Here is a 27,797-nt window from a genome sequence, read left to right as displayed (position 1 = left end):
GGAATAGAGATGCCAAAGAAAGGAGACAAAGAGGGTCACTTTTTTTAAAATACAGAATAAACCAGAGGGAAGTACCATCAGGACAGCTTTGAAAGTCTCCCGCTGAATTTACTGTAGACATTTTTTAAAGAGGTGAAGTGTACATAAGAGAGTTTCATGGACAATCCTTTTCTATTCAGTTGCAAAGGAAAGGGCTCACTCTCTTGTCTTGAGTTCAGCATTAAAAGAATAGACCCGGCTCCTGAACTCCCATTGGACGGCATCTTGAAAGCTTTGCCTGAGGCTAGTCGTCAGAGGACATCGACCTTTACCGAATGTGGCCGAAGCTGGAGAAGGGCTGTTGGACCAGGACCTGGGGCTCCAGGCTCTACCTCTACCTTGCTGTATGACCTCGGGCACTTGCCCTCTCTGGGCCCCACTTCTAACTGTAAAATGAAAGGGTTAAGCAGGCGGCCCCTGGGGCCCTTTCAGCGCTGTTCTTTGATGAGTTTTTCTCCCCAGAAAAATTGGCAAGAACTAGCTCCAAGCAGACTTCAGAAAGCGAGTCTGAATGAAGCAGGAGAAATCTCAGTTATACTAGCTAGCATTTGGAAAAGGAGCAGGGGATGCCAAAGCTTGGAGGGGCCTTAGAACAGGGGATGCCAAAGCTCGGAGGGGCCTTAGAACAGAAATTTTCAGATCTGAGGAGAATAGTCCCATGTTTACAGGTGGAGATTAGCCCGAACTTGTCCACGGAGACACAAAGTACAAAGTAGACACCCGAGCTGAGGACTTCTGTCCTCCCAAGCATTAGAGTCCATTCCCCTAGACAATAGCTTGTGCCCCTCTTTGCTTTCTAACCCTAATGAATGACCAAAGACTTCCGTGAAGAAGGTTTTCTTTCCAATCCCTGCAGTTTGAGATGCCCGGCCCCCGGCCCAGCCCTGGCTCAGTATAGGTCCTCATTGTCGCTGCTGAGCAGGATAGGGTAGGCAGAGCCAATGTGGCGGCCGTGGCGGTAGACCACAAGCTGCAGCTCATACTCTTCAATGCAGACGAGCACCCGAGTGACCTTTTCCTGGGACTGCAGGAACACAATGGTGAAGAGGGCAAATTCAAACTCGGGGCTCACGCCCAGAAAGGTGCTGCCCACAGGTTTCACCAAACCCTTCCAGCTAAACTGAAGGTTCAACACCTGGTCATCTTCATCAGGCTGGAGTCAAGAGGATAGAATGTTAGAAGGTCCTCCCTGCCCTGATGTCCCAGGTTCTGAAGTCTCTCCCCATTCTGCTAGTCTATGTCCTAAGAGCCCTCTGAGCCCTGATAGTCCGTGTTCTAAGATCCCTGCAACCTCAATTTACAGACAGGGAAACTGAGGCTCAGAGGAGTTAGTGACTTACGCAGCTGGCAAAGGTCTGAGAGAGGATTTGAACCCAGATCTTCCTAACTCCAGGTCCAGCACCATATAAATGTCAGCTGCTTTGGCTTTGTTGCTATTGTCCTTCTCTACCCCCACTCCTCCCCAGTAGAAGGCAGGTTCTTTGAGGACAAAGATGTTTGGGTTTTTTTGTTTGTTTGTTTGTTTTAATCCCCAATGCCAAGATGCTGGGTGAGTATGCCTTCAAGTGACAGCTTCACCACTTTCTCCTGCTCATTGAACACCCTCAGATACTCAATTCTAGACCTTCTTATCATGTTCTCTGCTTCATAGCTGGACTCTGGGCACCCCCACAATCTCTAACACAGGACTGGCACATGGGTCATTGCACAGTTTTGGAATGACTAGTGTGCATCCTGGAGAATACATGCTTAAAAACATATTTCTATCCTCTTGGCAAAGAGGTGGGATGCCAAAGGAGTGGGATGTGCCATCAGCCACGCAACATGGTCACTAGGTTGGTTGGGTTTTCTTTGTTACAAAGGAGCATTCAGTGTGGAAGGTGTTGGGAAAATACTAATGTAAAAAACAAAGGCATTGATAAAACATTACAAACAAATAGTGAGTTATTGGATTCAGCTAAAATCTCGGTTTCCACCATGGGTTAGGTAAGTCAGCAGCATAGCCCAGGGAGCCTGGGCTGCACCACTTTCTAGCAGTGTGACTTGAGACAAATCCCTTTCTCCAAGCCTCAGTCACCCTCATCTCAGAAATGGGGACAATTGCCTCTACCTGCTCCCTCAAAGGGGTTCCGTGGGCAAGGAATGTTACGATGCACGTGAAAGTACTTTGCAAGGCAGAATGGTGACCAGAGAGAGGGAGGACCCTTTGCAATCCTCTGGTAAAACTCAATTTCAGCCCCTCTCCTGGGGCCAGTGGGAGCTGGGAGCTGGGAGCTGGGAGCTGTCCAGGGCATAGGAGAGCTGAGCTGGGAGAAAACTGGGTGAGAGGCGACCCCTGGAGGCCAAAGGCCGCCTCACAACAAAGCTTCTAGACACCAGCTGAACCGTGTGGGTACACAATATCTGTCCTGCTTAACATCTGTTTGGATCCTTCACCTTCTTCACTTCAATCCAACCAGCATTTATTAAGCACCTGCTGTGTGCCAGGCATCAGGATTGCCCTCAAGGAGCTTACTTTCTATTGGAAATTACAACATAGTAACAACAATGATGACAGCTGATGTTTCCATCAGGGCTCCAACACTGGTAAAGTGCTTTCCAGCCAGTATCTTGCTGGATCTTCCCTACAATCCTATGGGAGGGGGGCACCTGAACTAAATCTGGAGGGAAGCTAAGGAAATGGCAAGGAGGCAAGAATTCTAGGCTCAAGGACAGCAGGTGGGAGGCTGAGCTTTGGGAAAAGTCAGTTTGGAGTGGTCTGTTCCTTCAAGGGAGAGAGAATACTGATGAAGAAGGGAAAGAGGAGGAAGAGGAAGGGAGAGAGGGAAGAGGAAAAAGAGGAGAGACAAGGAAAGAAGATAGAAGGAGGAGGAAGAGGAAGGGAGAGAGGGAAGAGGAAAAAGAGGAGAGACAAGGAAAGAAGAAAGAGGAGGAAGAGGAAGGGAGAGAGGGAAGAGGAAAAAGAGGAGAGATGAGGAAAGAAGAAAGAAGGAAGGAGAGGATGAAAGAGAAAAGAGGAAAAGAGAGAGAAGAGATGAGGAAAGAAGAAAGAAGGGAGAGGGAGAGGATGGGAGAGAGGAAAGAGGAAAAAGAGGAGAGATGAGGAAAGAAGGAGGAGGGAGAGGAAGGGAGAGAGGGAAGAGGAAGAAGAGGAAGGGAGAGAGAGAAGAGGAAAAAGAGGAGAGACAAGGACAGAAGATAGAAGGAGGAGGAAGAGGAAGGGAGAGAGAGAAGAGGAAAAAGAGGAGAGATGAGGAAAGAAGAAAAGAGGAGGGAGAGGATGGGAGAGGGAAGAGGAAAAAGAGGAGAGATGAGGAAAGAAGAAAGGAGGAGGGAGAGGATGGGAGAGAGGGAAGAGGAAAAGAGAGAGATGAGGAAAGAAGAAAGAAGGGAGAGGGAGAGGATGAGAGAGAGGAAAGAGGAAAAGAGAGAGAAGAGATGAGGAAAGAAGAAAGAAGGAGCAGGGAACGGAGGAAATAAAGATGTAGGAAGACAGAGGAGGAAGATGAAGGAAGAGGAAGGAGGGAGGATGGAAGAGAGAGGAGAGGAAGAAAGAAAAGAAAAGAGGGAATAGAAAGGGGAGAAGAGAGGAGGGAAGAGAGGAGGGGAGGGGAGGAGGGAAGAGTGAGGACAGAATAGAAAGTAGGAAAGGGAGAGGAAGGAGGAAAGAGGGAAGGCAAAGGGAAGAGGCCGCTCCCCCGGAGCCCCAGGACCCCCCACAGCCCGCTCACCCGGCTCTTGTGCCGTCTAGCCACGTAACCTTTGTAATCGATATTTCCCTGCTTCTCCTGAAGGTAGAACTGGACCCAGTTATGGAAACCCAGGATGTCCTGCCCTCGCCGGGTTTCACCCACAAACACGTGCTCAAAACCACAAGAATCAGGCCTATAGAATCAACAGACAACAGGTAAGGCTCCCAGGTGTCAGCCAGAAGAGAGGGCTCCCCAGCCTGTACCCTGTGACTTGGAAGAGCTAGGTGGTGCAGCGGATAGTGGAATCGGGAAGTGTCTGACCTCAGACACTTACGAGCTGGTAAGTCACTGAACTGGTCCCTGCCTCAGTTTCTTCATTTGTAAAATGGGGATAATAATAGCACCTATTTTGCAGGGTTGTTGTGGGGATCAAATGAGACAATGCTTGTAAAGTGCTTAGCACAGTGCCTGGCACATAGCAGGTGCTTCATAAATGCTTGTGTACTTCCTTCCTCCCTGGTGGGACTCCAATCACACATGGGTGGCACCAATCTCCCCCACCCCTTCTCCATCCCCATTGTGTTGGGGGCAGCACCTAAGGTGTGCTGACTTGGAGTGAGAAGGGACTGGGGCCCAAACCCCACCCCCAGTACTTATTAGCTGCATGTCCCAGGGTGGACCCTGTTTCCCCATTTGTAAAATCCATGCAGTTACCCACTTCACAGGGTGATTCTGAGAAAAGCAGTAGGTAAGGTTCAAGCACCATGGAAATGTTTGTTGTGGGTATTTTTATTATCCCCATCGCTTTGATGACCTTTGATCAGGGAGGGAGTCACTTTCGGGGCTGGCCTTGTCAGGATGCAGGGTCTCAGCCCAGAGCCCTTGGCTGGAAAGGTGACCCCCTATTCTCCTGCCATCATGCCTGCTCCTATTTCTCTACCTAGATCATAGAATAGTAGAGCTGGAATGGACTTCAGAAGGCAGCTAGTCCAGCTCCCTTCATTTTACAGGCGGGGAAACTGAGGCAGGCAGAGGTTAAGTGCCTTGCCCAGAGTCACACAGCTAGTGTCTGTGGCAGGATTTGAACTCAGCTCTTCCTGACTCCATGTCTGGTGCTCTATTCACTACTTGGCAGTGAGCTAATCAGAAGTCAGAGGATCCTGGTTGGAATGGACTTCAGTGGCTATCTTGGCAAACCCCCTCACTTGACAGAGAAGGAAACTAAGGCAGAGAGAAGAGAAGGGGCAGCCTTCCCGAAGGAGCAGCAGAGTTAGGACTCCAGATCTCTCCCGACCCCTTTGGAGTCACCCAGTTCCAGATGCTGGGGTCCTTGCTCCGATCCCCTGCCTTCAGATTGGGCTACATACCCTTGGCGGCCCTCCCGAGTGTACAGCTGGAACCAGATTCCGTAGAGCTGAGCCCTGAAATCCACCAGGCTGGGCTTGGACCAATTTTTTCCCACCAGATACTGATGGGCGAGCTGGAAGAGAGGACAGAAGTAGCAGTGGGGGGTGCATTACTCATTCCACAGACACTAAGGACCAGGCATGGAAGCCCCTTTGAGGCAGCTTGGCAAAGCAGAGAGAGAACAGAGGACCTCACTGTGGATCTCGGCTCTGACACTTAGCACCTGTGACTTCCAACCAGGTGCTCTGAGCCTCAGTTTCCTCATCCGTAAAATGGGAACAATACTATTTAAATAATTTTTAAATAATTTAATTTTGAATTATAATAATTGAATTATAAATGCTAGTTATCATCCCAATTTAAATAATTTATAAATTATAACACAACTAATTATAATAATTAAACAATAAGGGCTGATTATCCCCATTTAAATAATTTAATTATAAATTGTGTTGTAAACAATTATAATTTAATAAATGTTTGTTATTATCATCTCCATTTAAATAATTTCTAAATTATAACAACCAATTATAATAATTTGGTAAATGCTGGCTATTATCCCCATTTAAATTATTTAATTACAAATTATAAAGTAACAAACGGTCATTTGATAAGTGCTAGCTATTATCCCCATTTAAATACTTTAATAATAAATTCTTACGTAACAAATTATAATAACTTGATAAGGAGTGCCAGTCATTGTTAGGCCCATTTTACAGACAAAGACATTGAGGCCGAGGGGGGTTAGGAGACATGCCCAGGGATCACACAGCTAGGAAATATCTAAGGCAGGATTTGAATTAGTGTCTCCTTGATTCGAGTCCAGTATTTGATCTTCTGTACAACCTGGATGCCTCAACTCTGAGCTCTGCAAACAGTAGGTGCTTATACAAGTTTACTGAATATTTGAACAAATGAATTTTGTTAAATCAAAGGGAAGAACGGGGTGGAAGTGGGGGTGGGAAGGGGTAGGGATAGGCCTCCACTGCCCAGGCCAGGCCCTGGCCTCACCTTCATCACCTCTGTCTCTAAGACTGCATCCAAGAATCGGTTGTTTTCTGCTTCCTCCTCCGGGGTCACGACTTCTGCTATTCCCGTTGATGTCTCGTAGTTATCCAAAAGGGAGATAAAAGCTGCCAAAAGAAACCCAGAGACCACCTTACTGGGGAAAGAGGGCAAGGCAGGAGCCCCTCCATGAGCAATGGGAAAAAATCCCAGGATCTAGTCTTGGCCCCAAGCTAAGCTGCCGTGTGACCTTGGACATATCTCCCTATCTGACCCTTAGATTCCTCGTCTGTGAACTGAGGACAAAAATGCCTCCCAAGAGTATTGTGAGGAGAAAATGAAAGGACATTTGAAAGAAAAACTAAAAGCATCTGACCAGTTACTTAAGCTTGAGCCAAGGCTCCATTTTCCCAGCTAGAAAAGGAGAACCATGATCCCTTTAGTCATGGGGCTAAATGAGATAGCAGATGGAAAGCATTTCGAAAATGTTAAGCTTCTACGTGCTGTGGGCCAGCAAGCTGGTGTGTGGGAATCTTCCTCAAGTCAGGTCATAATTTAGGAAAAGCCAGTTGGCCAAGGTTAGATAGGTTAAGCAGCATCGGAGGTAGCAGATAGATATAGAATACATATACTATGAGAATACTCCGATGGGGGCTCTTGCACACCCTGTCAGTGAAGTGCATGCCCTGACAGGGCCTGCCAAGGATGGAGACTGCAGGCATAGGCCTGATGATGTGTCCAGTGTCCGAGGACCAGACTAGCCAAGCCGGAAGTGCAGCCCACCAGGTGGGGAGGTGACTCTTACCTGCAAAGGTCTTGGTGCTCTGTAACCGGCTCTCATTCACCCAGAGGAAGAGAGCCTGAGAAGCATGGTCAACAGTTCTGTGGACGCCTTGGGGGACAAAGTCTGCCTTCCCCTAGAAGGGGAGGAGGGAAACAGAGAAGGGACAACAAGTGATCCCTGGGTAAGTCTAGGAACTTCGGGAGTTGGCCCAGCCCCAGGACCCTCTCTATAACAGAAAGCACTGGATGGTTTCGCAGAGGGGCGGGGGAGATGCTGTACCTGCAGGATCCCTTTGCCTGAATACACCACCATTACTTCCCCCATCCACCTTCCTGTTCCCCTTTCTTTGGGAACATTCTGGGTGTCAACGGGGTCATTTTCATTCTCCATCTCATCTTCTTTCCTTTGAACTCCTGGCCAAACTAGAGTTCCGTTTTCCCCTCCAAAGCTGGAGCTCCTTTTTACCCTTGCCCAGATGCACAGAGCCAGGGGCAGGAGCTGGTGGGGACTTCCAGGCTCTTCCTCTTCATCCATCTTCTCTCCTCCTTTGAAGTTCAGGCCATCTGATTACATTGCCCTCTCCCTGTCCTGGTCTACTGTACTCCTACACACCTTCCTACCTTCTTCAACAGGCAGTTTTCTTCCCTGCAAACACGAGGGGGTAAGAAGAGATTTCCTTGGATGTCCTTTCCATTTCTAAGTAGTCTCTGATCCTATGACCTGAAGGTTGGAGAGACCTGTCTTCTTCAAGAGAATAATAATTATGGGCATGGAGCTCTGGGCAGAAGCTTGATCTCCCTGCTGACTGCAGGCACAGAGCCTACACCAGTGTGGGGCAGCTAAAACTTTGCCCTTGGGCAGGTAGTTTAGAGGACACTGACGGCACCTTCCAGAGGCAGTTCCTCCACCCATTCTTTCCAATTACACTGTGGGTATTTGTGGGAGGATGTGTGCTAGTTTATGAAAGGAACGATGTGCTACTTTGTTCACTTCAGTAAATGCCTTTGCTTTGAGTGAATTGTATCAGTTGGCTGACTATTGAAAGGGAATGAATAGGTGGGGGCTCGGTCTCTAGTTTGAAGTGTTCTTACCTACAGAACCCCCTGAACCTGCACTAGTTGTTCCTTTGGGGGGGCGGGGTTATACCAGAGGGGATGCTTGGCCTTATCCACCCACATGGCTTTACTCCCCTGTCCAGGTCAAGCTGTGCATTTCCTCCTTCCTCCCTCTAACTGGCCTCATCTACCGCCATGGTCTTCCTAGTGCCTAGCTCCAGCCCTCACAAGTTCTTTCCCTTAGTCCAGGGAACTCAAATCGCACTTCCTTCCCCCGGACCCCCAAATGAGCCTCTCCTCCCATCCCACTGCCACTGTTCGCCTGGGAAATCATTTCTCACTAAAGCTTTACCACAACCAAGCACGACTCGATTTAACAGGCATTTATGAAGCACCTACTATGTGCCAGGCACCACGCTAAGTGCTTTGCAAATGTTCTCTCATTTGAGCCTTGTGACAACCCTGCAAAGTGGGTGCTCTTATTTTCCTATTTTGCAGTTGAGGAAACTGAGGCAGAGAGAGGTGAAGTAGAGCTAAGGGTCCCACAGCTAATAGTGTCTGAGGCAGGATTTGAACTCAGGTCTTCCTAACTCCAGATCCAGTACTGTAACCACTGTGCCAGGGAGATAAAAAAGGAGAGGGTTCCTGTCTTAAGAGGTGATCGATAATACGCAGTGTACATAGGTCAATGAGATACAAGGTAAGAGCTGGTGTCGACAGTCTCAAGGTCTCTTCCCATCTTTGTGAAATGGGATTTACAGCCTTTCCCTCTGTCTGCTCTTTGTCCTCAGCCCTCAAGACCTCCACGTTCACGCCGAGGGAACAGGCCCCTCTGCCTCAGTGTACTAGGAGCTGGGCCACCTCCGTGACCTTGTCCGCTGGCATTCCTTGCAGCCCCTCCACCTCACTCACCCCCACCCTGGCTCCAGTGAAACCCATTCTCTGCCCTCCTCGGGGCCTCCAGTCCCCCTGGATTTGGTATTCACAGCTGAGCCAGGCCAGGCCAGCAGTCACCTAGTCCCACACTTCCTGCCAAGGTGGCAAAACACGGCCTTAAGGGAAGGGTGGCCAGGCCAAAGGTGAACTGGGCGTTTTCCACTGTTCTCCCTCCTGTCCGTTAGGAGGACACCGCCTTCCAAGCACCAGCGTCCCCAGACAAGCAATTATCCGTCAGCTGCGATCGGCTCCTCTGGCCCGGCCGCCACCAGCCACTGGAAGCACTCACCTGCAGGGAGATGGCGTAGTCTCTGCTGGGACCAAAGCGGTTGACATCAGCATCCCACAGCTGGTTAAAAAGTTCGGAGAGTTCGTGATTTAAAACCAGTCTGCGGGAAACACAGAAGCAGGCCTTTTCAGATCAAGCACTCGAGGCGCTGGGTAGGGAGGGTGTCTCTACTGGCTTGGAAGGGTGGGATTGGAGTCAGAGATGCTGAGCTTGAGTCTGACTCTGCCACTTACAATGACCCAGGCGGAGTCACTGAGCAGCCTCTCTGGGACCCATCTGTAGGAAGAGGTCAGGCTGGACAGACGGCTGCGGAGGCAGGGAAGGTCCATCTCTAACGAATGCCAGAATCTCAGTGCCCATTCCTGTGGCTTCCATAGCTCTGTCCTCCCGAGGAAGGCAGTGACAAGTCACTTCCTATCTCGGGGCCTCTGCTTCTGCTTTGCTAAAATAAGACTTACACTAGCTTCTTTCTGATGTCCCTGAAGCCTGAATTTTTATTTTATAGCAAATAATTCTTACATCTATTCATAATAAATTAATACTATCTCCCTGTGTTTTGGGTGCTAGTAGCACAGCGGATAGAGAGCTAGACCTGGAGTCAGGAAGGCCTGAGTTCAAATCTAGCTTCAGACACTTACTAACTGTGTGACCCTGGGCAAGTCACTTTAATCTTGGTCTGCCTCAGTTTCCTCCCCTGTAAAATGGGGATAACAATAGCACCTGCCTCTCAAGGCTGTTATGAGGATCAAATGGGATAATCTGTGCCTGGCACATAGTAGGTGTTCTATAAATACATACTCCCTTCCCTTCTGCTCTGTTTAAATGGGGCCAATGACTTCACAAATGTTCCAGTCTTTCCACTAGGAGGTGGGGGAGGGGGAGTTCACAAAGATCTTTCCCAGTTTCCTTGAGAGTAGATACAGAACAGAAAGGGCAGGTAACTTGACCAGGGTCACACAGTACAACCAGGACTGGACATGGGGCTTGGAAACAAAAGGGGGGCAGTTAAAGCAAGAGGATCCCCAGCCCTCTGCCTTGGCAACTTTCAGATCATGAGACTCAGAGCTGGGAGGGACCTTAGCCTTCAACTACCGCAGCCCCTTCCTTTTACAGATGGGGAAACTGAGGCCCAGGGACAGACTAAAGAAGACCTTTGAGGTCCTCGAGGCCAACCCCCATACTTTTACAAAGGAGGAAAGAAACTGAACTGTCTGAAAGATGGGGGGGGTAGTGAGTTCTCCATCTCTCAGGCCTTCCAGCAGAGTCAGGGACAGAACAGAGGGCATTCTGATTTGGGCACAGACTGAATTAAATGACCTCCTCCAGTCTAGCTCAGAGATCCTTAGACCAGTCAGAAGTGAGAGGAGGCCTTGGGTCAGGGAATGGCAGCCTCTTCACCTGGAGATAAGATGCAAGTGCGCTGTTCTTGTGTCCGACCCTTCCTGACCCCACAGAGCCCAGCACACCAGGGCTTCTGTCCTCTGCAGGCTCAGACCCAGGCAACGGGTCCCTCGTCTTTGGCCAAATCCTCTGATTCTGGTCAAGTCACCTGACCTACACAATAGCAACCTATTTTTCCCAAGGCCCTTGGGAACAGCAGGGAGGTCCATGCAGACCATACCACTTCCTACCACGCCTGGAAGGAAGGAGGGCTGAGAGAGAAGCCTGAGCTTGTGGGACGCAGTGTGATGAGAGGCAGCGGGGCATGGAAAGTCGGTATAAGGTTAGGGTCCCCCAAGGACACCGAGGGAGCCACGAACAGGTCACTTCTCTGGGATTGTTTCCTGCTCATCTGGAAAATGAGGGGCTTGAAATACATACTCTCCAAAATCCCTCCCAGCTCTGACATCCCCTGTTCTAAGCTCCCTCCCAGCCCTGACATTCCCTGTTCTCAGATGCTGAGGCAAACAGATCCAAGAAAGGGTAAGGGACTTCCCATGGTTTAGCAGGGGTGGGGGGCTGTTGGTAAGGAATGAGGAATACTCAGCCTGGCACGGCCAGTGCATTGCCTAGTTGTGTGATTGTGTTAACTATTGGAAGGGAGACTTCAGTTTCCAGACAGCGGCTGCTCTGGGAGGCTGGGGTCATTCAAAACAGCTAAAGGTGTCCAAGGGTGCAAGAGGACGCTGGCTGCCCTTTCCCCTGGACTCAGGAGAGGCTTTTTAAGTGCATTTAGTTTCAGGCTGTATAAGAGCTGTTACACCTGGTTTAGAGTTGGAGGAATCTTACCCTTTTTGTACATTTGATGAGTTCTCCTTGTCATGGTTAGATCACATTAAAGGGAACTTTTTATAAACCCCCAGAAAAGAGGCAGGCCTGGCTCCTGGGGGGATGGTTCTAAGAGGCCTAGGCTGGCTGGGCTTCATGCCCAATGCCTGATATTGAAGGCAATGAGAAAAGGGCCCAAGCTCTCCCCCACCACCTGGTGAGTCAGAGCCAGAGTCCTGGCATGAAAGGCCCTGGGTGGGAGTCCTGGACCCCAATAACCTGCCTTCTTTCTGCTCTCTGAGATTCGGCAGCCTGGTGTTTGGGAGGATCACCTCCCCTCCCACCTCCAGAACCAGTCCAACAGGGTCCCAGCCCCAAAAAGGGCCCAGGTCACTGGGGGGGGTGCTCCATAACCCTGGGCCTACATACTGCTAAGCCAAATCACTACTCACTGGCATTCCAATCTTTGAGAGAGCCCCAGGAAGGAAGGCACTGACCAGGAGAGCCCAGGGCCCCAGAGGCTCTCCAACTCCCTCATTGGACAAAAGGGGAAATTGAGGCTCCAGGAGGTGAATGACTGGCCCAAGAATCCTACATTCAGAGGGAAGGGAACTCAGAGGATATCTAATCCAACATCCTCATTTACAAATGAGGAAACTGAGGCCCAGGAAGGTTACCCAAGATGGAGAAAGCTAAATGACAATCTGCCTGAGGTCCACTCCTGCCCAGGACCCCCATCCCCAAAACCTGCCCTCCACCCCATGGGCTGGAGTACAGAACGTCCTTCTCACCCTTCAGGGCCCAGCCAATGCCACCTCCTCCACTGAGGCCTCCCTGGTTTCCCCAGTGCCCCCATTCTCCTCCTTCCAACCCACCTGTTTCATACAGGGAGAGGGCGTGGTGTGGTAGAAAAAGCAACAGATTTTTGGAAAGGACCTAGAATCGAATCCTGACTTCCCATCTCAGGCCCGAGGCTGCCTTCCATGTGGAATGAGAGCATTGGACTGAATGGCTTCTGGGGTCCCTTCCAGCCATAAGCCTCTCATCCTATGTATTAGTTCTTGTTATTATCTTACATGTCTCTGGGATTTTCAGATTTACCTTTGTATAAAAGTACTGCCCTCACAACTGTCGGGCCCATTTTACAGAGGGCAAAACTGACATCCAGAGAGGAGAAATGACTTGCTCAAGGTCACAAAGGTCATGGTAAGTGGTAGAACCCTGACCAAACTCAGCTGATTCAAAGCCTGAGGTCTGAGACCAGGAACTATGGGGATCTTTGGATCCCCCATGAGGGGATTGATCAAATAGTCAGTCAACAAACAGTTATTGAGTGTTTACAAAAGGGCAGGCGAGAGGGATGGGGACAGAGACATCTGGGAGCTACTAAGAGATGAAACATGGCCTTACCTTCCAAAGCTGGCCCTGGGGCCCCCCTCTTTCCTCTGGGGGAGGGGCTGGAGATGGGGATGAGGGAAGGGAGGGGCTTTGGAAGGGGTGAAGGAGGGATAGAGAACCTGGAGGGGAGCCCAGGGAGAGAGCTGGGGGATGGAAGGGGTGCCTGAAAGCTGGTTAGAAGGTTTTAGGAGGGGTTGACAGGGAGCTGGGGCGGGGGGGGGGGGATGTTAGCAAGGAGCTCTGACCAGACTGGGGCAGGGGCGGGAGCTGGACGGTGGAGCTGGGGGGCGCCCTGGGAGAGCCTAGCGGACTCCGATCCAAGCAGACCCTTTCCCAAGAAGGCGGGGAGGCTCTGGCCTTGCCCTCGCCCCCGGCCCTGGCCCAGGCTCTCTTACCCGCTCGCCATGCTGGCAGGAAGGGAAGCCGGGTTGAACCCCAATAAGCCTCACGGGAGGAGCGGGCTACCTGAGGCCTCTTGGATAGGGGTGCACAGTGGGGAGCGGGGCCTCCCGCCCCCTCCCCCCCTCGGGAGGTCCAATGAGAAGCAACTGAACGGGAACAAAGACCAATCCCTTTGTGCCCCGTCTGCCTGGCCGCTGCCCCCGCCCCTCAGCAGGTAAGGAGGGGAGGGGAACGCCCAGCCAGCTGTGGCTGCAGCGTCGGGGCTCCCCAGCTGGGCGCCCCCGGTCACGAAATCTCCAGAAAGAGAAGAGAAGGACTTTGGCTGCCCTTCACCTGGTCTGGTGGAGATCCCGCTCCGGCCCGCAGTGGGGCACGTGGGAAGGTGGGGGAGGTTGGAGGCAGGGGGCCCTTCACGGGTCCGCTCCCCTAGCACTCGAGGCTGGGGAGCAGCCCGGGTCCCAGGGCCGCTATGAAGAGGGATGAAAGGGCACCAGGTCGCTGTTCTGGCAGTGCTCTCTACAGAGTCATAGAGGGAATTCGCCTACTTTCCCACCCTGGGGACTGGGCGGTGAAGCGCACCGTGGCAAGGACTAGCTGGGCAGGGACTTAAGGAGGCAGGCCGCGGGGCGAGGAGAAGGAAGGGATAGACACCAGACGGTGCTGAAGGGAAAAAAGTCTCTGGAGACTCAAGGACGCCTTTCCCCTCCCCCTCCGGCCCCCGTCTTCCTTTCTTCGCTTGTCTTGCTCTGCTAGGCTGCCTTAATCCCCGCTCTCTATTCATTGCTATCGTCAGTCACTACTGCTAACAGAGGCACCGTGCTCTGAATCTTCATTAGAGCTGGCATTTATAGCGATCGCCCTTTTCACCCATTATCCCATTTGGTGCACAAGAAACTCCACTGAGGCAGAGCCATCGGCCCGACCTCCCACCCCCTTACCCTGGTCAGTCGGTCACTAGAGTGTCTGAGAGCGACCAGCGTGGAAGAACGGAAAGCCTCGTGGGGGGAGAGTGTTCCTTATAAAGGTTCGTTTCTACAGAAACGTTGTTTAAAACCAAAGCCATGCGTCATTGAACTTTAAATATAGTTATCACTTAATATAGCACTTGTCATTAGCCAGTAGAAAAGTAAATATTTTATATGGTAGCTGCTGTTCCTTTTTGTTGATTGGTAAGGTGGCCAAAAATAAAAAAAAAATGAATTTCCCTCTCTCAGCAAAAGAGCTTGTAAAATTCTCCCACCATTCTCCACCCTGTATTGTGCAAGGGAATGTTTTCAATTATTCTTGTTTTAAATCAAAATACAGAAATAAACGCAAAGCATAACTGCTTTCAAGGCGGTTTGTCTAGTGCTGAGCTAAATATTACAAACCTTTGCTCAATAAAAAAGCCCAACATCAAAATAAAATTTAGATATGATGATTATATCAGCTAAACATTCTCCAAGTTCTAACTTGTTTCATCAAAAATGTTCACGTCAACACAATTTGCAAAAATGAATTTAATATGAAGTCGTAGTTAGTAAGCATGAGGTCTTGCTCGAATGCTTCTTTTAATTCTTATAAAATGACCCATATAAAATGTTCACAATTATTTTATAATTGTAGTTTTATAATTTGGTATTTAAAGTTTTCATATTTATAGGTAGAATAAATGTTATATTCTATCATTTTAATTATATACTATAAATTTTAATTGAACTTTGGGGGGGCAAAAATGATCCCTGTACTTACTGTAAGCACTTAATGAATGTCCCAATACCACGAGTGGTATGTTACTGCCCTGGGGCTTCACACTATATATAATTTTTCTGTTGAAAGGAGTTCACAAACAACCACCTTTGGTAACCATTGGACTAGATGATCTCTAAGCCCCAGGGCTGAGCCGAAGATCTTTATTATCTTCTGATGTATTCACATTACCTGTCTATTATGTGGGAAGCTCTGTGGTCAGTGGTAGGGGTAATATAAAGATTGAATTAGATGTTAGACAATTACATACCCTTGCCCTAAATTAACAGCCTAATAGTGACTATAATAGTAGCCTAAGAGAAAATGGGCCGAAGACACTCACTCTTACTAGCTGTGTGACCCTAGGCAAGTCACTTAACCCCACTGGTCTCACTTAAATCCAATTCACAGCAAGTCTAGACATCACTCACTTGTGATTTCATTGGCCTTCAGAAATGAAGGAAGAACAACAGCCTCAGTTTCCTCATCTGTAAGATGAGCTGGAGAAGGAAATGGCAAACCCCTCCTGTGTCTCTGCCAAGAAAACCCCAAATGGGGTCACGAAGAGTCAGACACAATTGAAAACTACTGAACAACACAAAGAAATAGGATACAATGAGGCCTCTGGCTGTCTGGGCAGCTCAGGGTCAAGAGCAAACCGAGGGGGTCCCACTGCTTCCTGCCCCCACCGGGACCTAAGGAGCTGCCGAGAAGGGACCAATGGAGGTCAGGACTAGGGATCTGGAAGACTGTCTGGGATGGTCCCATGCCCCCCCATTACTCCCAATAGAATGTGGGCTTCTGAGATCGGGGCTGCTTTGCCTTTCCCATTACTTTGTATTCTGGTGTCTGGCACAGTGCAGGGCACCGAGTGGGCGCTTACAAAATGCTGGTTGGATGGAACTGCATCTGCAGTAATCTGCTCTGCAGCGTTCCTGACAAGTGAGCCTGGAGTCTCTGCTTGAACACCATGAGCGATGGGGAGCTCCATACCTCCCAAAACAGCCTGTTCCCTCTGTGGATGATAGGTCTAATTGTTAGGAAAACATTCCTCACAGTGAGCCGCAATCTGCCTCCCTGGGTTTCAGGCTGACACAGCTGAAAACCAGACAATATCATACAGGGCATCTTGTGCAGCCCCTCCCTGGGGATCCCGAGTCTAGGCTGGGGTTCCATGGCTAATTCGTGCAGGGCCCTGCTCTGAGCCGCAGTGGAGGCATCCACGTAGGAGGTGATACTCCAGGAAGTTGGGTAGCCTCTGCCCCTCCCTGTCCTCTAGTCAACAAGTGTGCGGGGCTCTCTCTAGGTAATAAAACTTACTATGTACCTGGAAGGCAGAAAGGTCTGTGGAACTGGAGAGTCCCCCTCCCCTCTTTGCTTCCCTAGGACCCAGAAAGGCACATTTGGTGTCAGCATCTACCCCACTGCTGCTCATGAGCCCCCACTGATGTCCTTCTCTTAACATGTCAACCAGGAGACACATTTATTCAAAGCAAAAGGCATTTAATTAAACAACAAAGCAAAAGGAGTGGCAAAGGGGCATTTCCTCCTCCAGGTTATCGCGCCTCTGATGTAAGAAGAGGAAAAGCACACCCGGGCCAGGGAACATGAATACCGAAAGGGCACGTGTGCTGGGCAGGCAGAGCACACACCTGAGCGGGAGCGCTACTCCGTCTCCAATGCTGTGTCCACAGCGCCCCCTAGTGACCATAAACTAGAAATGCGAGGTACTGCTATTGTGTATTAGAACACCTCGGCGCCTTTGCATAGGAATGCCTTTCCTGCCTCTTAGAATCCCTAGGTTTCCCTCAAGTCTCAGCTCAAGTCACCTTCTCCATGAAGTCTCTCCTCCCCCAGCTGCTAGTGCCCTCCCTGCCCCCAATCGTTTTCGAACTATTTTACATCCAATTTGCTGTCTTCAACCCACCCCCAACTCCCCTATTGTACCATCCTTGAGGGCAAGGAATGTTTCACTTCTGTCTGTGTACGTCCAGAGTCTAACATCGTGCCTCGCATGCAGTAGGAGACTAATAAATGCTTAGTGATGGATTAATAGGATAAATGAGTGTCAATAAGGTGGTAAAGAGAAGAGGAGCCAGAGCTCATTCCAAGAACCACTCAAACCTCCCTCCCATCCCTCCACCTCTGGAGTCAGAAGAGCTCCCAAGCTCCAGGTTTGAGTATCAGCTACTAGTCAGCTACCTGTGCCTGGCGATTGAACAAACCACGCAGGATCATAGGATTTAGAGGGAGAAGGGCATCAGAGGCTACCATTAAAATTTCCTTTTACTGATTCCTTGTTGTCCCAGTCTTTGGAAAGACCCTCTGATCTGCTGGATTTGGCATTGAAAGCCCTTCCCAACTTTCTGGGCTTCTTACATTGTGCTTTCCTTCATCAACTCTGATCCAGTGACCTGAGCCTTGGTAATGTTCCTTGAACACGGTACTCCATCTCCTTCGCAAAGTGGCTTGTGTCTCCTATACCTGGGATGCTTCCCCTCCTCCTCTCTGCCTCTGGTTTCGCTGGCTTCCTTCAAGATTCAGCTCAGACCCCACCTTCTGCAGGCATCCATTCCTTCTGCCCTCCACTGCTAGTGCCTAGCTCTGGAGATTACCTTCACACATGGCATAAATCCTACAGAAATCTAGCTACTGGTGTGCTGTTTCTCTGGAGGGCAGAGACCAAGTTTTTGTCTTTCTTTGTACCCGCGGTCCAGGCCGTGGCACATAGTAAATGCTTACTAAGTGCTAGTCCACTAACTGGGACACAGCGCTAGATCTATGACCCTAAAACCACAATGTCCTCTCTATGGGCCTCAGTTTCCCTATCTGTAAAATAAAAGGTTGGCAATAAAAGAATAGCAATAAAAAAGCATTGGGCCAAGAACTGGAAAACCTATGTCCCAGTTTTTTCATCGCTATATTATACAAGCTCAGACAAATCACTTCCTTCATTTTTTCATTCAGCATTTCCTTATTAACCACTGTGTATAGGCCAAGGTGTGGTTTTCTTCTCAGGGTCTCAACTCTGTGCGTGTGTGTGTGTGTGTGTGTGTGTGTGTGTGTGTGTGAGTGGGAGGGGCAGGCAAAATGAAGCCCTGAAATGCAACTTTATGAACTTATCCACATTTGGGACCTCTGGCCAGGACCAGGGTGACTTGTACCCCAGAGGAAGACACTATTTCTAAGCCAAGGTTTAAGCCAATGGAATCATGAGCGAACTTTCCCTCCCCATCACCCCAAGTGTAGTACAACCCCATGGCCTAGAATCTCAAGAAAGCAACTCTCTGAGCTTATGTGGATCAGGTTCGATTTTGGCAGCGTCTCTGTGGATGCCTGACCTGGCATTTCCTCTGGAAATAACAGAATTTGTTTCACATCTAGGTCTCTAAAACAGAAAAGGTTCCCCAACTCTGGTGCAAGCTCTAATAAGGACTTGCCCCGGGAATAGCAGAGACTGGAAAGTTTGGGGCTTGAACCCAGGTCTGAATGCTCCAGCAAGATGGCTTAGCCCACAATAAACCCTTCAGTCCCCAGGTGAATGTGGTGAGTGGGGACCTAGACCTAAGGTGCTAACAAGAGCCCTGCTTCACACTCACTCCATTAGCAGCACTAAGATCCTTGTCTCAAACACAGGGCAGGGAGCCCCAATCAAGAGAGCTCCCCAAGGTAGTCTGATAGAGTAAACACTTAATATAATGTAAACATTGTGATGGTTATTTGAGGCTTCCTCAGTTACTATCATCCCATCTACACTGTCTATACACAATCCTCTTTTCCACAATGCCACCCTTTGGGGTTGTCCTTAACTTTTCTCTCTAACCTCAGCTGATTCTCAGCATTAGCCCTTTGGGCACTATTCTTACTAGGCTGTGCCATGCTTTTCTATTCTTCCTTGGTTATTTGTCCTTGCTTCCAACTTTTCTCTACATATTTAAAAAAATCTAAGTGGTTAGTGAGTTCCATACACAGCCATCACCCTAACCCACGGCTCCTTTATCTCCTCATAAGAATTATTTTCCTTTGCATCTTCACTATTTCATTCTTGAGAATTACCCCTCTCTCTTGGATAGACTTTCACTGCAGAATTTTAGTCCATGGGATACTACTGTTATTTTCCCTGAACCCTTTGAAATTAGCTCTTCTAAGACCTAAAGGAATGTCAGACTATGCTCAACTTTCCTCTCCTCTACCTTAAATTCTAAGATTTAGTGGTCACTGGCCCCCTCCACCCCAAAGGGCTCATGATTTCCAAGCCAGCACCTGCTTCTTCCTTATCAGTGAGAATCAGCTACAGAATAAAAAATTTCCCTTGTTTGTTCCTCTACCTTATGAACAGTGAACTAATTATTGAGGCAAGTGAAGAAAATATTAGCTGTTCTGCTTTGGTTTTTCTTTCTTTTTTAGTTAGGCAATGGGGTTAAGTGACTTGTCTGGGGTCAGACAGCTAAGTAAGTGTTATGTGTCTGAGGCCGGATTTGAACTCAGTTCCTCCTCACTCCAAGGCTGGAGCTTTATTCACTGCACGCCCAGCTGCCCCCTGTTCTGCTTTTGAGAGGGAGGAAATGAGGGAGGGAGAGAGAGGAGACAGAGGAGGAAGGGAGAGAGAGAGAGAGAGAGAGAGAGAGAGAGAGAGAGAGAGAGAGAGAGAAGAGAAGAGAAGAGAAGAGAAGAGAAGAGAAGAGAAGAGAAGAGAAGAGAAGAGAAGAGAAGAGAAGAGAAGAGAAGAGAAGAGAAGAGAAGAGAAGAGAAGAGAGGAAAAAGTGAGCTCCCAAATATGTCAGCATAATTGAAGTGTCTCTCCATTTCTGTGTCAGACTTGGGATGTTTTACTCATCTATTTCCTCTTTCTGGCCAGGTGATCTATAGACTACTCTGATGAAACGGTCATTCTTTTCCAGCCTCTGTTGATCTCTTCCTCAGATACTCCCCATCATGCTTCCCCATTGTGGCTCCTGGATTTCTTCACATGAATGTATCTTCTTCACTTACAAGACAACTACATTCTTTTATTTTGCCTTTTATGCCTTTTTTTTTGCTCTTATGTCTATCTTTCCCTTTCTGCCTATGCTTTCTTTTACTTTACCTAGATTTTTTTTTGAGGGGAGGTACTTTTTTGAAGTATCCTTCATCTTCTTTTTTAAAAAAGTATTGATGTCCTTTTAAAAAAACACTGCTCTCATTTCTGGACATACTTGATACCACTGCCCTCAGCAGAAATGTCTGGAGCCCAGACCTCTCCCCACCTACATTCAATGGGATAGCCAAAGTCACACCAATCCAAAGGAAAAACAGGCAGCACTGATCCAACACAATGGCTGTCTGACAGAGTATGCAACAGCAGAGTATGTGTCTACGTAGTCCCCTTGCTTCTCCAATGGAAAGGTCTTAGCTGTATTTTTTCAGAGGATTTCCCAATTCAGATTAATTCACCATGTATTATTATGTGTAAGGCATTGTGCTATGTGCTGGGGATACTGACAAAAACATAACAGTCCCTGACCTCAAGGAGCTTACTTTCTAACCTGTGCTATTCTTGGGGGGTAGGGGTAAGATTGAGAATTCTGTGCTAGAGTCTGGGAACCGGCTAGATGTTATAAATGGTTCAAAGTCAACTTTGAGGGAGGTCTCCAGTGGGGTGCCCCAGGGATCTGTGCCTAGCTCTGTGCTGTCAATCACTTAGCTAGCATGCTCAGCATCTCTGCAGATGGTACCAAACTGGGAGGGAAAGCTACCCCATCTCAGAGTCAAGATCCAGAGATCTTCACACATTGGGACACTGGCCTGAGATGACTTAGATGGCACACAATGAGAGAGAAATGAAAAGCCTTATTTATACTCAGGCTCAGCAAATCAGAGGCAGTGCACGATGCTGGGGAAGGGGGCCCGGCTTTGCAGTCATCTTGCTTCGGTCACCTAACACCTGGGTGACCTTGGGCCTCAGTTTCCTCCTTTGTAAAATCAGGCAGTTGGGCCAGGCAGCCTGGAAGGTCCCTCCAGCTCTAGTCTGAGGAGGCTTTGAACTTCCCAAGAGCAAGTCCAGGGGAGTCGAGGTTTGGCAGGCTTGGCTGAAGATCTTTTTCTCTCCAGGAGATGGCGCCCGCTGCCGCCTCTCTGGACCTGTTTTCCGTTACCTTGCATTGTGGACCAGGTGCATGCCTTCACAATAGCTCAGCCATGGGAAGTCGCTGTTCTTTCCTGCCTGACTCAGTTCCCCTCTGCGCCTTCCACCGGAGTCCTCCCGCTGAGGCTCCCTCTCACCTCCTCTGGGATGGGCTGCCTTGCTTTCCCCACTGGTCTTCCTGTTTCCTACCATCCTCTGGAGAAGCTGGGCTGGGCCATGCAGCTAGGTGGAGAGTGCACCAGCCCTGGAGTCAGGAGGACCTAAGCTCAAATCCAGCCTCAGACAATTACTAGCTTTGTGACCCTGGGCAAGTCACTTTAACCCGATTGCCTCAAAAAAAAAAGACATCATCAATCCTAGAAAGCTTGGAAGAAACCCAGGAAAAGTGGGGCCAACTTGGGGACTGTGCCAACCTCCCCCCCAGATGGGGAAGAGGGTGAGGCTACAGAAGAAAAGGATTAGAAATCAGTAAACACTTTGTTCTGCTTGGCCCCAAAAGGCAGAATTGGGAGCAGACGTGAGCTAGGAAAAGGAAGGGGATTTGTAAAGGCAGAGGCAGATTTCAGGCCCCAGAAGAGAAAATTTCCTAAATAATTAAGAGATGCCCCAAAGTGCATTGGGCTGCCATGAAAGGTAGTGAGCTCCCCATTAAGTGGAAGCTGGATGTCTACATTTGGAAATATGTAGAAATGATTCTTAGTCAAAAGCATCATGGTCATAGGAAAGAGCAATGGATTTGAGGTCCAAGGACCTGAGTTCAGATCTTGGTTCTGCTCTTTCCTACCTGTGTGGCTTTTAGGTAGTCACTTCCCCTTCCTGTAGAAGGAGAGGGCTTCTCTGTGGACATCAGTGTGTCTGTGTGTCTTGGGTTCCTTTGGTGACTTGTGCAGGCCTAAGGGGTGAGGAACCTATTCCCCATCTAGGCTCTAGACTCTTCCCAGAAACGTGTTTTAAATACATAGGATTACCAAGGAAGCTGATTCTATGGAATCACAATTGTCAAAGCAGACTCTTGAAAACCTTCATGGATAATAATAATAATAATAATGCTTGCTCTAGATCCAAGTGCTACGGACAATGTCACTTCGCGTTTCTGGGCCTCAGTTTCCTCATCTGTAAAATAAGGGGTTGTCCTCCCAGGTGCCTCTAGCCTGTGAAGCCCCTTGGAGCTCTGAGATCTCTGAGAGCTCTGTGCAGGAGGACAGCACCAGCTCCCCTGGATTGGCGTTAAAAGCCCTAGAGGCTCTGCCTGTGTTCAGTGGGACTGTCTCTGTTTCCTTGCAGTAATGAACAGGACAGTCACCCAAACCCCCAACTGAAAACAGGGCTGGTGACTGGTGGGCAGGCTGTGGGCTACCTCACCCTAACTTGAACCCTGACTGACAGCAAGGGGAGAGCTTCAGCCTCCCCCAGAGAAAAAGGGGGAGGCAGGGGACCTCCCTAGCCTGGGGTGTGGGCTCCTCATCACACATTTAGTCCAATCCTCTCACTTCCCCGAAGAGAAAAATGAGGTCCAGACACTTAGCCAGGGTTCAAAGTTCTTTATGGTGCATCTCCTCAAATACCTCAAGGCTCCTCATATGCTGGGGAAAACCTAGGCCCCTCATGCTGAGAGACATCTGAGTCACAAATGCCCCTAGAAATGCTCTGGGCCTTTTACATTCCTCAGGGCCTCCTTGCCATCATCGAGGCACATCTCCCCTACCCCCAAATCACACATTGCCTGGGCCACAGACATTCCCAGAGACATTCTGGGTCCCTCATATCTGGAGGGATTCCCAAGGTACTTAACAGATCCCAGGTGCCTCCTGGGCTCACTCTTGGGGCCCTTGCTCTCTAAGCATACCCACTCACTGTCCCTTCCCCCTACCAACAACTGGGCCTGTCATACCTTAAAACTAGAACTGTGTCATAGATTATGGTTAAGCAGAACCATCCAGGTGCATAGAGCATGCATATTAATAAAGAGGGAGGTCTCTAGTGGAGTGCCAAAGGGATCTGACTTTTTTTAAATCAATTTGGCTGAAGGCAGAGATAGCATGTGTTTTAGATTCGCAAAGGACACAAGGCTGGGAGGGATAACTCACCCACTAGATGACAGGCTCCAAAGTGATCTGAAAAAGGGAGGGAGGCTAAGATGACTGAGATCCAGCTTGCTAGGGGGTAAATAGAAATCCAAAGAGATGACTTGTGTGAAAGCCTCTCCTGGGACTTCAAAAAAGCAGCTGTTCTTCCCCAATTGATAAATGGTCAAAGGACACAAACAAGCAGTTCTCAAAAGAAGAAATGCAAAGTATTCACAACCACGTAAAAAAAATGCTGTAAATCACTAATAATAAGAGAAACGTATATCCAAACAACCTTGAGGTCTCACCTCACACCCTGCAAATTGGCGAAAATGACTCAAAAACGACAACAATCCATGTTAGAGGGGTTGTGGAAAGAGAAGTACACTGGTGCATTGCTGGTGGAGCTGTGAAATACTACAACTATTTTAGAAAGCAATTTGGTTTTGTTTGTTTGTTTTGATGAGGCAATCAGGGTTAAGTGACTTGCCCAAGGTCACACAGCTAGTAAGTGTCAAGTGTCTAAGGCTGGATTTGAACTCAGGTGCTCCTGACTCCCAGGCCGGTGCTCTATCCGCTGTGCCACCTAGCTGCCCCAGAAAGTAATTCAGAACCATGAACATAAAATGACTAAGCCATCCACACACTTCGAACTAGAGACTCCATTAGTGCCTTTTCCCCCAAGGAAGCCACATACTCCACAGCAAACGAAGACCCTATATACTCCCAAATATTTGTATCAGCACTTTTTGTGATGGCTAGATAGATGCCCGTCAATGGAGAATGGCTAAACAAGTTACCTTTCGTGAATGGAATGAAATATTCCCATGTGAGAATCGTGTGTGATAAATACAGAGAAGCATGGGAAGATCCATCTGAACTGATACAGAGTAACGTCAGCAGAGCCAAGGAAACACTCTATACAATAATGACAACCATGTGAATGCAACAAAAAATGACACACGAAAATCAAAAGTAAGTGTAACAAAATCATAAAGTCCAAGAGGGCCAGGAACGAAGAGAGCTGAGGCGACAGCCCCAGCCTGCGCCTTGGCGGGCGCGGCAGGTCCACAAGTGCTACCCTCGCATGTGGCAACTTTTACAATGTATCCATCAGGTGTGTGGATTTTTTTCCTCTCTGAAAAATACTACTTGGGGGATAGCTAAGTGGCGCAGTGGATAGCTCACCAGTATTGGAGTCAAGGGGACCTGAGTTCAAATTTGACCTCAGACCAGACACTTGACACTAGCTGTGTGACCCTAGGCAAGTCACTAAACCCCAATTGCCCCCCCAAAAAAAACTATTTGTCATATGGGATGGCTCTCAGAGGAGGAGGGGGAAGGATACTGGGGATAACTATGATGATGTAAGAAATAGAGGGCATCAATAAAAAAAGTATTTTTAAAAAATCAGTTATGCATGCCTAGGGACAGCTTGTAGGAGGTGTGGTTTGAAAGCCGTTGATATGAAGATCTCGGGAGTTTCAATATGAGTCAGCAGGATTAGAAAACAAGCAAGAAAGCAGATGTAAACTGAGGCTGCATTAAGAGAAATAGGTATCCGGAACTGGGGCACAGGAGGATAGAGGTATTGTGGGATGATGGAGAGAACCTTGGCATAAGAGAAGCAGGTTCAAATCCTGCCTTGCATGCTTACTACCAGTGTGATCTCCTGGGCCTCAGTTTCCTCATCTGTAGCATGAGGGGCTTGAACTAGATGACCTCTAAGGTTCCTTCTAGCTCTGAATCTATGGCTCTCTGGCCCCAGTCAGAGTACCACTGAAACGTTGTGTTTGATTCTGGGGGCAAAGCTGGAAAGTGTCCAGAGGAAGCTGTGCAGCCTGGTGAAAGGATTGGAGACTGATTGAAAAAGACCACCCCAAGAGGTGAATGCACAGGCTGCCTCAGGAGGGCTGATTGTTAAATGTTCAGTGTGAGCAAGAGTGCCTCAGAAATGCACAAATGCTACAGATCAGAGCTTGGTTTATTGTTTATTACCTAGATTATCTAGACTTAAGAAAGTGATGGAGAAAGTGCTAACAAAGCTGACTAAACTTAATCCAGTGAGCCAGTTGTTCAATATTTACCAGCATACTCCTAGGCACTGCAGATATTGAGCCTGGAGGGAGGTAACATCTCCCGCTGACACAGTCAGGGCAAAGGAGTGCATAATGCATTCAATCAGATGCACAGGAAACTACATCTCTGAAGCTCAGCTTCCTCAGCTGTGAAATGGGCATAACAGTACTCGTGGCACTGAGGGATCAGAGGATATAGAGCTGGTAGGTGCCAGGAAAACATCTAGTCCAGGCCTGTACAGCCTGTGGCCCTGTAGACCTGATTTAGTATAACCTTCTTTTTAGGAAACTGAGGCTCAAAGAGTGTAAGGGGATTTACCTAAAGCCAGGCAGCTAGCAAGTTGGAGGCAGGATTCAAACCCATATCCTCCACTCCCAAGCCAGAACTCTCACCACTGTAGCCCATCACCCTAAAAGTGCTTTAGAAACATGGGCCATTGGACAGAGCACTGGCCCTGGAGTTAGAAGGACATGAGTTCAAATTTGGCCTCAGACACTCACTAGCTGTGTGACCCTGGACAAGTCACTTAACCCTGATTGAAAGAAAGAAAGAAAGAAAGAAGGAAAGAAAGAAGGAAAGAAAGAAAAAGTTATCATTACATTTCCCAAGAACAGTCCTAGAGCAAAGATAGCAGAGTTTCTGTTCTCTCCTCTGTAAAGGAAGGGTTTGGGTGAGATGATCCCTGAGGTCCTTCCCAGCTCTGACTCGGAGATCTCCCTTTTTTCTCCCTGTTCTTTATTGCCTTCTTTCTCTCTAAGGAACCACCTTCCTTCTAGTCACCCAAGTTCAGACCCTGGACTCCAGGGGGTTCAACTCTGCCCCCTCCTTCACAACATCCTCATCCAGGCACATGCCAATCCTGCTTCCCCAGGATCTCTCCCGTGTCTCTGCCAGCAGTCTCGATGGGCCCATCAGCTCTGGTCTGGACTACTGCAGCTGGCTTCTTATTGGTCCCCCTGCATCCAGGGTCTGTCTCCTGTCTCTGGTCCCTCCTAATACTGTCAAAGTGAGGTTGGTAAAGCAGGCGTCTCCTTCGCTCCCCAGCTCAAGCTGCTCCAGGGGCTCCCTGTGGCTTTTAGGGTCAAATACCAAGACAATGCCTTGGGCCCTACTGGGCAGGGCTCCCGCCCATTTTTTCTCCCTTTCCCGCACACTTCATCTCAAACCAGAAGGCTGCGCCTCCTAAGCTCGGCTTTTTAGAGTCCCTGCCTTTGGACTGCCTGACTTCCTTCCAGGCCCAGGGCAAGCTCGGCCGCCCTCCTGGGGCCTTTCCTCACCCCTTCAGGCCCTCGTGCCTCTGCCCACTCCCATTGTTTACACCTTGAATTGCTCGTTTGGTACCTACACATCTGTGGACTCGGGGATACTCCGCCCCCGGTCAGGAATACATGCTGTCTCTCCCCTCCCCTCTAATTAGACTGCGCGGGAACTGGGGTTTTGCCCTTCTCTGTATCTCCAGTGGCCGCCACACAGTAGGCGCTTAATAAGTGCTGCTTGTCTTGACTCGGCCGCCTGCCTAGCTAACAGACATCAAAGGTACCCACCTTTGTTGGGAAGCCTCTCCCATTCGGCAGGTGGGGAAACTGAGGCTGGGATGTGGTAGCCCGAGAAGCGGGACTCGTCTGCCGGTCTGTCCGGGGCCTCGCAGCCGCCTGCTCCCCTCGCCCCTAGGTGTGACACGCCCGAACCCCTGGCCATCCTTCAGAGCGGTCTCGGCCCCGCCCTCCTCGAAGGCGGAGCCAGAGGCGGGAAGGGGTGCGGCTTCCCAGGCTGTGCTGGCAGCTCGGGCAGGCAGGAGGGGGTCCAGCGATCTGAACAGAGCCGAGTAGAGTGGTGGGCAACTCGTTCTGCGCGGCGCCATGGGGAGCCAGCTGAGCACGGTAAGGGAACCGGGAGGGAGGGGGGAATCAGGCCTGGGGGCCTGCTGTGGCCTTGAAGGTTAGGGGCTAGGGTCTTGGGGCTGGGGGCCTGGTTACGGGCTAGACCTCCTCCAGGCCCTGCCAGGGGCTAGGGCTGGGGCTGGGGAGACGCAGCGGGAGGAGGAGGCGGGCGCCTTCTAAGGGGTCCCTGGGCCCCGCCTTGGGAAGCTGGGCCTGGCAGCTGGGGAGGGCCCCTTCGACCGCGCCCTGCCCCTCCCGGGGCCCCGGTCCTGCTCGGTGACTCATCTTTCCCCCCTCCCCGTTCCCTGCTGCGGGCCGCATCTTTGTGGTCCCTGGCCCCGGGACTGTATCCCTGGGGGAAGGAAAGCGGGTGCTGTTGTCTGTGCCAGATCCGCGCAGGCTCTGTCATTCCCCCCCCTCTGCCTGCTTGCCAGAGGTGGGGGATGGGCGAGGGGTGGCTGTCGTGCACCAGTGGAGGGCCTCCTTCTCTCTCCCCCTTAACCTAGCCTGCTCCCCGAAGCTGCCAGAGCTGTCTCGGAAGGTCCGTGGCCTGGCCCTCCGGGTCTTGCTCCGAAAGGAGAAACTGAGATCTGGAGATGGGGAAGGGACTTGTCCAAGAACCCCCCCCCCGGGGTGCTGAGAAGCCCCCAAGCTCGGGCGTGTTACCCACGCCCGGGGCCTCCGTCGTGCGTTGCCCCTGCTTGG

At 49.7% G+C, this 27,797-nt stretch overlaps 2 protein-coding genes and 1 long non-coding RNA gene across 5 annotated transcripts in view; 2 read left to right on the top strand and 1 right to left on the bottom strand.

Annotated features, from left to right (window-relative positions):
* Positions 1-87: 87 nt before the first annotated feature.
* On the bottom strand, positions 88-27,073 carry LOC110205873 (poly(U)-specific endoribonuclease-like). 3 transcript variants are annotated; one of them, XM_020982786.2, is made up of 7 exons: positions 26,757-27,073; positions 9,208-9,307; positions 6,949-7,060; positions 6,150-6,271; positions 5,099-5,211; positions 3,771-3,924; positions 88-1,192 (listed from the first exon to the last, which is right to left on the bottom strand). In XM_020982786.2, exons 1-7 carry the CDS (start codon positions 27,071-27,073, stop codon positions 929-931), a joined length of 1,182 nt encoding a protein of 393 aa, XP_020838445.1. In that variant the 3' UTR covers positions 88-928. The 3 variants fall into 3 exon arrangements, with proteins under 3 accessions (XP_020838445.1, XP_020838446.1, XP_078003875.1); XM_020982787.2 differs by lacking the exon at positions 26,757-27,073 and adding an exon at positions 13,209-13,337; XM_078147749.1 differs by lacking the exons at positions 9,208-9,307; positions 26,757-27,073 and adding an exon at positions 7,207-8,775.
* Positions 1,192-9,759, top strand: LOC144454162 (uncharacterized). Its single transcript, XR_013483533.1, has 3 exons — positions 1,192-2,625; positions 3,834-3,946; positions 8,774-9,759. It is a non-coding gene; the product is annotated as an uncharacterized LOC144454162 (long non-coding RNA).
* CYB5R3 (cytochrome b5 reductase 3) overlaps positions 27,001-27,797 on the top strand; it is a 37,988-nt gene continuing 37,191 nt past the window's right edge. Inside the window, exon 1 of the mRNA XM_020982789.2 lies at positions 27,001-27,092. Within this exon, the coding sequence (XP_020838448.1) occupies positions 27,072-27,092 (21 nt within the window). The 5' untranslated portion in view covers positions 27,001-27,071. The remainder of the gene's footprint in view (positions 27,093-27,797) is intronic.

This window comes from Phascolarctos cinereus, unplaced genomic scaffold, assembly GCF_003287225.1.
Source record: "Phascolarctos cinereus isolate Bilbo 61053 unplaced genomic scaffold, phaCin_HiC Scaffold_1;HRSCAF=81, whole genome shotgun sequence".
NCBI lineage: Eukaryota > Metazoa > Chordata > Mammalia > Diprotodontia > Phascolarctidae > Phascolarctos > Phascolarctos cinereus.
This window is presented reverse-complemented; position numbering and strand designations above follow the sequence as displayed.